Genomic DNA, 11,059 nt, shown 5'->3' on the forward strand with positions numbered 1-11,059 from the left:
AGAAGGAGTGGGAGGTGCCTTCCTTTCCTGATGACTGCACAGTAGTGAGAGGCACCAGGTCATCCGAAGGAGCCATCCTGAATAGAAGTCTCGAACATTCAAAGGTTCCTAACGCCATGTGCAAGCCTTCCTCACAGAAATCCCTTCAAGGCATGATGCTTCAACACCAGAAATGAGTCTTCTGCACTGCCCCTAAGAACACAACCATGTTCCACATGCATCTCCACTTCCCATGTCTGCTTGCCGTACCTGCTCCCTCAGTCCTGACCTCCAGCCACTCTTCATGACACCTGCTTGGCATCTCTCAAGCCCTTTGCTAGCACCGCCACTGTCTCAGGGTCCTTACTACTTCATCTGACACAAGGGTTTCAACCACTAGGAAACATCCAAAACTGCTAAGCTTTCTATGCCCTTCCCCCCTCTTGCCTTCACTACATTGGACAGTAATAAGCGCTTTCGCCTGTGTTGACAGCTCTTATCTCGCTGCTCTAAGAAAAATGAACAGTGTTTTCCCATCTCCTGATTACTCCAGCAAGAATATTCTGGAACAAAAACTCCAAGCGTGCTTGTATTTGTCTCGGTTCATGGCTAGCTCCTTCATTTCTTTTCTCACACACAAAGGATAAGAGGCCTCCAGTCCAGTGGCTGCATCCTTCTCGCACCTCAGTCCTATGCATTATAATACGTCTTCAGATGTCCACACGTCTCCACTCTCCCTCAACTGCTCACCAGAAACACAGTTCTCTTTGACAGCCGCCAGCCTTTGTAGAGACCATTATCGGTTTGGAAAAGACCTTCACTGCTTCTGTTGGAAAATCCCTACTGTCTGCTCATTTCTTCAGAAACCAGACCAAATTCCAACTTCTCTAGGAAACCTTCCTTAAGTAGACTAAGCGAGTTATTCTCACTTTTATGCTCCAGGGGCATTAATACTTACTTCTACCAAAGCAGAAAGTAACCTGATGTATTATTTCAACTCTACATGTCTGTCTCCACATAGTAAATACAGTTTCAACAGAGCCCTTAACTGCATTACTCATTACAACACCCCTGCCACCTGGAATCGCAGTACTCCATGTGCATACTACAATGAATAAGTGAATGACAAACCATCAGCGAATCACCAATGTGATACCTGCTCAAGGACACAAATGACACAATGTGATACGTCTCAAGGACACAAACATTGGACTTTAAATGCCACTTACATTTAACTCTGTCAAAAGCCAAGTTTTCAAACTCTGTCAACGATATGTTTTCAGTAGGCGGCTGCAGGTAAAACTGAAGGCTGTGAGGGTAACAAGCATTTCTCTGGTCACCCGCCAATCGTAACTTCTTCCGGATCCTTCCCGAGAACTGCATCTTGACCACCTTTGGAAAGCAGTGAAATAAATAAATTATATAAATATATATATATATATATATATATATATATATATATTATATGTTATATAGTATATATTGCAATATATAGTGCTTAGGTGGCAACGCAATATATATATTAAAACGACGGAAAAGGCTGAGTCAATAGAATAGATATGTTCGGAAACACAAACTATTGAGAGCATGTAGACTGTTTTAAAGTGATTATTCCTAGACCCTGCTGTGTTGTCTAGATTTTCTCTACACATCTATAATAACAGGGACGAGTGTGGGAATGGCTCAAACTGGGGTATATGCAGATGGTGGCCCTGGTAAGCCAAAGAGTGATCACCAAGTGATGTTGCCTGCCACCCTCAGGCATGTGCAAACCCAAGGCAAGATGAGGTTGGGGGGGGTTGTTAAATTCCTGAAATCAAGGTAAAGCAAAGTAGAGTCTACCTACATGAGAGACTAACTTCTCGTACTTCTAACTCTGGAATCCAGCTTTTCCAGAGTAGCCACAAGTGCCTCAACTTCCCAGCCGGCCCCAGCGCCTTCCCGGGCCGCCCTCACCCCCATGCCACCCGGAGCCTCCCTCCCACGCGACACCACCTGTCACTCGGTCCCACCAGGTCAGTCACAAGCTTCCAACTCCACGGTTTCTCTCCGAACCAAATAAACCCGCAGTAGATTCTTTAACCAGCCAGCAGCCAGACAGGCAGAAACACCCGCGCTGACAGCCGCGCTCTCCCAGTGGCGGGAGAGTTCATTTGGAACGGGAAGCGGAAGTGATGCGCTGAGGTCCCACCCCCGGCGCCCCGCCCACCGCGCTGGGGGCGCGGGAGCAACTGCGGTTCTCGAGTTTTCTGCACGCCGACTGACTTTTTGACGCTCGTTTTGGTTTTTGTTTTGTTGACGGACGTGAGTTCTTTTGAGACCGTGTCTCGCACCGAAGCCCAGGCCAACTTGGAATTGGTGGCGATCCTCCGGCCTCAGCCTCCCACAGGTGCTGAGCTTAGGCGGAGCCGCAACACCCGCCGTAAGATAGCTTGAATCCAAGTGATGGAGATTTTTGTTGGGTTTTTTGTTTTTGTTTTCCAGAACGTCAGGTGCCCTCTGTGCGCAGAGACGCCTTTGGGTTTGGGGCTGCAGTGCAAACGGCAAATGTTCCCGCGCTGCAGACAGAGTCGTGGTAACTGGGGCTCCGGAAGCTTGGGGGCGCTTTACCGGGGGTGGCCTCCCCGCTCTCGTTCCAGGAGGTGGGGAGGAGCTGGCCGGGTCCGCTTTGCCCATGACACAAGGACCGTCCCTCCTCGTTGTTAGCAACGCTGCCTTCATCTTCCAGTTGAGAAAAGAGCTGAAAGAATGACGTCAGTTTGCGCATCCCCGCGATGCTCGTGAGCGAGCCTAGACTCGAAGGAGCGAGGAACCACAGCGAGGCCAGCGGGGTGGGCGTCCTAAGAGCCCGGCCGGCCGCTGCTGTCTACAGTGTGTTCGAGGCGGCGTGTCCCCCTACAAAAGCCGCGCACAGGCTCTGGGATGGGGCTGGGAGTGGTCGGGTTTAGAAATGCATAGTATATTCTAGTACTTTGAAGCCTCAAAGTACCCACCTAAGATAGACTAAATCGGTGGCAGTCCCTTGAACGGGAACCTGTTTATCTGTCAGTTTTTATTCTCAAGCCACACAAAGCAAACTCTAATTAGCCCCAATTTACACATAAAAGAACGGTGACTTCCAGAGGATTCCTGACAAATCAGAGCTGAATTAGTATGAGGACACCATAGAAATTTAAGTGAAATCACAAAGAATAAAAAGAAAAAAAAACTAAATATCTGACTATATAAAAACATAAAATTGTGCATCCGAAAATGTCCCCAGAATTATTTTTCCGTCAGAAAAGATTTACTGTCTTGATGGTTAATACCATCAAGAAGAGTTAGAGTATGAATTTATTAGAGAAAATGTTAACAAAAACTGAACAATTAGCTCATAAAAAGTATGAAAATGTTTATTACCATCGGCAACGAAATTTTTTCCTTGCAAAATTGGCAAATATTTCACAATAAAAGAGCTCACTGTTGCCACATATGTCATTCACTTGAAGTCCCACCCTCATTCCTTATGATCCCCATATGGTGCCATTATTTTCTCCACACTCTGATTATAAGACAGGGTCTCACTGTGTAAACCAGGCTGGTCTAAAGTAGGAAGTGTAGATCTGGCTGACCTTGAACTGACAAATATCTGCCTGCTTCTGCCTCACCGGTGCTAGAATTTAAGGCACATCCCACTGTGCCCGATTTATTTTTATGTTTATAACCATCTACCACAGACTTTTTCAAACATGAACCACTAAAATATACTGTCTTCTAAAATAAATAAATAAATAAATAAATTCAACTATAAAGCCAGCCAGTTTTGTAGTTTCAAATGATTTAAGGCTTGTTAAGAATTCCCTGGCTATTTGATTTTTAAGCTTTTTTTTTTTAACAGCCACTTTGATTTATTTTCATGTACCCCTTTATACTGTTAGGGTCCAAGAATTGCTAAAGAGAGACCCTAGATTCAAATAGCATGCAAAGGTGTTTATTCTGCAGAAACTGCCAGCATACAGCATGACATGAAACCATTCATCCAAATGTCAATGGCTTGAGGGGCTTATAAGCCCCCTTTGATGCAGGGCTAGGGGAATATTCCAGAAGGGTAAGGTAACCTCTAAAATGATTGATAGGAGGCAAAGCAGTGTCATTAGAACAAGTCTGATTGGCTGCTATGCCAGTTCTGTTATATTTGGTGAGACCTTGAAGAGTTTCAGAGACCAGCTCGGCTGTGGCCTTGTTATCTCCTCTGGCCAGGTGTCCCAGAAATGGATTCAGCTGGAGACTTATCCTCCCTAAGTCAGGGCTGTCACCGATCAAAGGCCCATTGTCAGTGGCTTCCTTTAAGGAGCTTGGTTTGCTTCCCAGGGAAGTGAAAATTCTTATCCCCAAGGTAAAGTTTGGACCTTTCAATACAATCTCTTAAACGCCTACCTTCAAAATTAAAATATGACATAAGTAATATCATTTTATGACTAATTCATAAAGAACTAGAAAAATATATTTAACCACACCAAAATCTTATTATGCCATGGAATAGCAGCCTTTACAACATACCAATATATGTTGGGTGGTTTTGTGTATTTATGTGTTACATGCATTGACAATCAGAGGCCAGAAGAGGGCATCAGATCCCCTGGGACGGGAGTTACAGGCTGCTGTGATTCACCAGGTGGGGGCTGGGATTGGAACCTGAGTGCTCTCCACCCCAGTAAAACCTATATTTGATCTCAGAGAAGATTAGGCTGAGTCTATCAGCTATGCCAGCGTCGTAATTTCCTAGTATCAGGGTAGGTCACTGCACACTATATAAATTGTTTTCTGTATCCAGGGGCAATTGAAAGGCTGACAAACCTGTCGCAGCAATGATGTGGACATCTCAGAGATATTGTCAGTGACCTCTCATGCATCCATCTCATCAACAATGATGGATTAATATAATACTCAGCCCCAGCAAACAAGACTGAGCAAACTATGGACACTGACTTCATAAAGGGAAAAAAATATATATACACAAGCACAATTTTACTTTCACCAAACCATAAGCAGTCAAAAACAGGGACGACTACCGGGCGTGGTGGCACATGTCTTTAATCCTAGCACTTGGGAGGGAGAGGCAGGCGGATTTCTGAGTTTGAGGCCAGCCTGGTCAACAAACAGAGTGAGTTCCAAGACAGCCAGGGCAATACAAAGAAACCCTATCTCAAAAAACCGAACCCCCCCCCAAAAAAAAAACAGGGACAACTGTGCCATTTCTGTAACCACTGCTCCTGGATTCCAAGAGCCTTTAATAATTATTTATGAAACAAGATTGATGAGTCCTGGAAAGATGCTGGGTTCAGCTTCACATTAAACAGATGGTTTGAATCAAATGTGACTCTAACCTAAGAAACTTCGAGCACTCATCTGAAAACTGTATACACATTCCTTCTGGAATGACTCGGCTCCTCGGTTTATCCCAGAATAAAGCAGAGTACCTTTTACAGCATAATTTCCATGAATCATTGCTGAGCACCGAGCACTAAGCCACTGCTGGACAATACCAGCTGCAGACCGTCTAACCCAGCTGGCATTCACCCGTAGTTGACGCCGTTGCCCCAGAACTCCTATTGTGTGGTGCATTACACAGTTGAGGGTTTAGTCACCATATTTGGTAAGTCAGAGTGCATCCCTGTTCTTTTCCAGTTTGAGTTATGTTATCCTAAAGGGAGGCTGTGCTAAGGATCTTTTACCAAGTGAGCATCTATAACCACAAGCCCTGACAGCCCTGCTCACATGGAATCGCAGGAAGAGAAGTCTTTCCAGCAGAGTGGCTGACCCATAAAAACTTGGCCACCTTCTGCTCCCTCCACCCTCCTGACTTCATTTCCTATTTCCGAGAGTTTGGCTATGGAAAAAGTCTAGAAACAACCATCCCGTTCTTTCTCCCTTGGCTTCCATCAGTGAAGGTCAAGAGGGCAGGAGAGGAGACATACCCTTAAGAGGTACCACGGGGAGGAAGAAATGGCCTCCCAGATATGAGCGTGGTTTCTTTTATTCTGGAAACATCAGAGAGCCCCACTAAGTGCCAGGCAGTGTTTTCTGACTTTATGGTCTAATGGGAAAAGAAAGAAACAAACTAACCTATGAATTAATATAAATAACTGCCAAGCCATAAACAATCCAACCAGAGGAAGAGTATGCATCGTGTTTGGAGGAGCCTTAGAAATCCTAGATTGAGTAGCTGGGAAAGGCTGGACAAGCATGTGACTACAAAGCAATGACAATAAGAAAAGTAAAGATTTTATCTGTGTACCTTTGAAGCGTGCACCAACGGGAAGATTGTTATAGTCTTACAACACTGTTTTATTGGAACAGGAATATTCAAGTTAACTGAGCAAAACAGAGAATCCAGAAGCAGTCCCACACCTATAAATAAGCCTACATGTGACAGATCCACTGCTCAAGTCAATGAAGCAAAGATGGACAGTTCCAAATGGAGCAGGGACAAATGACTCCCTGTAGGAGATCAGTTTTATTCTCTATCTCTCACTACCCACAGATACCAACTCCAGCTAGTGGAAGACCTACTCAAGAGAGGCAAACCAGTAAAACTTTCAGAACAAATATATACATGACCGTTATACTGTTTGTGCCCCAAAGAGGTCCTTAAACAATACATGATGTTACAGGCACAGTTGGCAGGCACCTGTACTCTCTGCTATTTGGGAGACTAATGTAATGAGATGGCTTACATCCAAGATCTGGAGGCCACTTGAAACAACACAGCAAGACCACATTCAAAATGGGGGTGTGGTGGTTTATATATGCTTGGCCCAGGGAGTGGCACTATTAGGAGCTGTGGCCTTGTTGGAGTAGGTGACTCACTGTGGGCGTGGGCTTTAAGACCCTCATCCTAGCTGCCTGGAATTCAGTCTTCCACTAGGAGCCTTCAGATGAAGATGCAGAACTCTCAGCTCTTCCTATACCATGCCTGCCTGGATGCTGCCAGGCTCCCACCTTGATGATAATGGACTGAACCTCTGAACCTGTAAGCCAGCCCCAATTAAATGTTGTCCTTTATAAGAGTTGTCTTGATCATGGTGTCTGTTAACAGCAGTAAAACTCTAACTAAGATGGGGCAGGGGTGGAGGAAACACTAATAAAAGCAGCGGAGGCTGGAAAGGGGGTTTAGCAATGAAGAGTGTGTACTTCTCTTGCAGAAGGGCCCAGTTCAGTTCCCAGCACCCATATCAGACAGCCTGCAAAAGCCCTGTGACTCTAGCACAAGAAGACCAACCCCCTTTTATGTACATATGCCCATACATAGACACACACACACACACACACACAGAGAGAGAGAGAGAGAGAGAGAGAGAGAGAGAGAGAGAGAGAGAGAGAGAGAATTATAAAATAAACTACAAAGAAGAAAAATATTAAACAGTTTGGAGCTGGAGAGCAATGGTGGCCATGCAATGAATTGAATGTCCACACTGTCACTGAACTGCACACTTAAAATGTACAATTCTGTGCTATATATATTTTAATCACTTTAAAAGCGCAAGCTAAAAAGTAAGAGGTCACAAGAGTGGACAATGAGGGTAAAGATAAAAAGAAAAGATTGATTTTGGGAGATACATTAGGATAAAAAAACTAAGTCTAAAATTAAGTACACATGTATTCTAATATCCACAGAATTGGAACAGTTGCGACCAACACAGAATTAATATCCAAATATAACTAATTTTAAAAAAAAAGGCAGGGGCTTGGGATGTGCCACAGTTAGTAGAATGCCTACCTCATGAGCAGGAAACCCTGGGTTCAATCCTTCGCAACACATAAACCAGCAAGGTGGCACATACCGTAATCCCAGCTACAGAGAAATGGATGCAGGAGGGTCATCCCCAAGGACATAGGGAGTTGATGGGCCACCCTGTATACAATGAGACCCCATCTCCATAAATATAAGTAAATAAACAAATAGTAAACAATGACGGGATGTTTTCGGGGCAGAGGAAACAGTGCTGACTAAATGGATAAGAACACATGAGACCACAAGAACAAGGGAGAAGGGCATCCACAGCAACACCCTAGTCCAGGCCTGAGAATGCAGAATCTCAAGAAGACCTCACGTGCTTCAGAAACAGATGAATCGATGCCAAGCTAGTGCAGCCTGGCAGGTGTCCATGTGCTTGCCCCACATCAAGAGTTTGAATCTAAGCACTGAAGAGTTTCAAGAGAAACTCTATGCCCATACACCAAAACACACCCACAAGAATGTTCACAGGCACATCAAAACACTAAAACACCAGATCCTATCCACTGCTAGAGAAATGGACAAATAAATTGTGGCCTCTATTTAAAAAAACAAGAACAAAACAAAAAATACCCTCAATGTAAACAAATGAACTACAGCTGGAGTAAGCAGAGTCATGAATGGCCCGGGGACATGAGCAGATCACTGGAGCATTTATTCATCTGCTAGGTGTATTTAATTTCCCATCCCTTACCTAAAAAATCACTCCATCCCTCTAGCTTGCTCTCTGATACCAGCTTGTGTGAGATTTATAAGCATTTTTTAAAAATGTATTATTTATTATATGTAAGTACACTGTAGCTGTCTTCAGATACACCAGAAGAGGGCATCAGATCTCATTACAGATGGTTGTGAGCCACCATGTGGTTGCTGGGAATTGAACTCAGGTCATCTGGAAGAGCAGTCGGTACCCTTAACCACTGAGCCATCTCTCCAGCCCCTTATAAGCATTTTAAGAGCCATGTGGTTACACTTAGGCTTAGTCCCAGGAGATGTGAAGAAGAGAAGGAAAGGGGGTAAGTGTGTTTACTTCCTATGTTGTCTCCCTGCAGAGCTGTATTCTTCAACACATCACTCCACCTCTCAAGGTAGCTGATGTTGAATGGCCCACTGGCTTTGGGTCTGGTAACAATTCCTGTCCCTCCACAGGACTAGCAACATAACAAACTGACTTAGAGCACATGTTCATAGATTATCTCAAACACACAAAAAATTAGCATATTTTGAGTGTACCATCTGCCTTCTCTTGGACTCTGATACAATTCAGGATTTATATAAAAACATCTAAAGATTTAATCAATATAGTAATGAAGAATGCATACTTAAGGACAGACAGCGATTCAATTCCAGACACTAGCGGCCTTCAGAACAGGGATGAACTAGTGGGAGCTTTGTGCCATCTTTCTCTTTCCAGGGAATACATAGAGACCTTATAAAATTGTAAAAGAGGGGCTGGTGAGATGGCTCAGTGGGTAAGAGCACCCAACTGTTCTTCCCAAGGTCCAGAATTCAAATCCCAGCAACCACATGGTGGCTCACAACCATCTGTAATGAGATCTGACTCCCTCTTCTGGAATGTCTGAAGACAGCTACAGCATACTTACATATAATAAATAAATAAATCTTTTTAAAAAAATAAAATAAAATTGTAAAAGAAAATGAGATTTTGGAAAATGGATTCCTGACATCTCAGTAGGGAGATTGCCAGAGAAGTAATTTCTATTCTCTTTCATGTCACAATTCCTCTTCCTCTGTCTGTCTTGTCTCTGAACCCTATGGGGGCATGGCACGAAGGTTCTTTTCAGTAAGCCACACCTTTGCCTGATTTCATACCTCCATTTGCCAGTAGCCACACATAGACACAGACACCACACACACACACACACACACACACACACACTCACACACACTCACACACACTCACACACGTCATGCATGCATGCACACATGCACCACAAGCCCAAAGGCTTCACTTCTCTGGTCAAATTAACTTTCTGGAAGAATTCTGACAGTGTCCAAAGATTATGAGAAATGCATGGTTTTAAAAGTCTCCGATTCGGACTGGTGAGATGGCTCAGAGGTTAAGAGCACTGGCTGCTCTTCCAGAGGTCTTGAGTTCAATTCCCAGCAACCACATGGTGGCTCACAACCATCTGGGATCAGATGTCCTCCTCTGGTGCTTCTGAAGACAGCTACTATGTATTCAGATAAATAGATAGATAGATAGATAGATAGATAGATAGATAGATAGATAGATAGATAGATAAAAATCTCCTATTCAAGCATTTAGTAGAATTCTATTCTCTATTTAAATTTAAGACAGGCTGAACTCCGCCACACAGAACACATCATCCTCCAGTCATCTTCAATAGTGATGCTCAAAGGAGTTGGCTTGAAAAACAGACTGCCTAAAAAAAAAAAATCCAAGAACTGTCCTCAACCCCAGTGTTACCATGCACATGGACAGTATTTCGCTGCACTGTCCTAATGACCTCCTCAGTGAGATTGTCTAAAGAAAACAGGTCATTAGGTCATTTCACATCACTCCAGCCAGATCCTAGCAGGCTTTAACTGTCATGTGAAGTCACACTACTCTGAAAATCTTATTTTTTAAACACAAGTCTGATTCCTCAACCACAAGGTCCTGAGATGGAGGAGACCATCCCGCTGGGTTTTCCGCTCTGCCTCTATCCCATCTCTGTCCCAGAACAGACACTCCACTGTGGGCTGCTGAACTGGACTGAACTCCTACATATTTACCCCTGACTTAAGCCAGGTGGGCTTTCATGTGCCATATGATGTAATCCTCCCCAAAGATGTGTTTTCACTCTTGATTTTGGCTTTCCAATCAAAACGCCTGATGAAAATATTTTCCACTGGCTGAGCTTTGGAAACTGAAGAAGGTGTAAATATGACTCCGTTAAGGATGCCAAGATTTCATTCCAACTTGACTGATAGATGATCACATCTAAAAGCCAGTGTTCCTCCTTGGAAAATGATCTTAACTTTTTACAAAGTAGACAGCATATACTAAAAAGGAATCTGCCTCAAGTTTATTAAGGGTAAACGTTAAGGTCTTCTTGGGGCTCCCAGATTCTGAACAACCAGCCAAAGTTCATACAAGGGCTGGACCTAGCCCTGCTGCACATATGCGGGTCCCCCAACAACTGGAACAGGGGCTTACCCTGACTCTGTTGCCTGCCTGTGGATCCTGTTGCCCTAGCTCAGCTATGTTGAATGGTCTCAGTGGAAGAGGATGTATCTAGTTCTGCAGTGACTTGAGGTGGGGGGGGGGGGGGGTTT

The 11,059-nt window shown here is 44.1% G+C and overlaps 1 protein-coding gene across 2 annotated transcripts in view; it reads right to left on the minus strand.

Annotated features, from left to right (window-relative positions):
* Prim2 (DNA primase subunit 2) overlaps positions 1-2,111 on the minus strand; it is a 204,452-nt gene extending 202,341 nt beyond the window's left edge. For both annotated transcript variants that reach the window (XM_021197856.2, XM_029538764.1), the window contains exons 1-2: positions 1,975-2,111; positions 1,209-1,371 (exon numbers count right to left, since the gene is read on the minus strand). In XM_021197856.2, the coding sequence (XP_021053515.1) occupies positions 1,209-1,362 (154 nt within the window). In that variant the 5' untranslated portion in view covers positions 1,363-1,371; positions 1,975-2,111. The remainder of the gene's footprint in view (positions 1-1,208; positions 1,372-1,974) is intronic.
* Between the last annotated feature and the right edge of the window lie 8,948 nt (positions 2,112-11,059).

Source organism: Mus pahari, chromosome 5, assembly GCF_900095145.1.
Source record: "Mus pahari chromosome 5, PAHARI_EIJ_v1.1, whole genome shotgun sequence".
Classification (NCBI taxonomy): domain Eukaryota; kingdom Metazoa; phylum Chordata; class Mammalia; order Rodentia; family Muridae; genus Mus; species Mus pahari.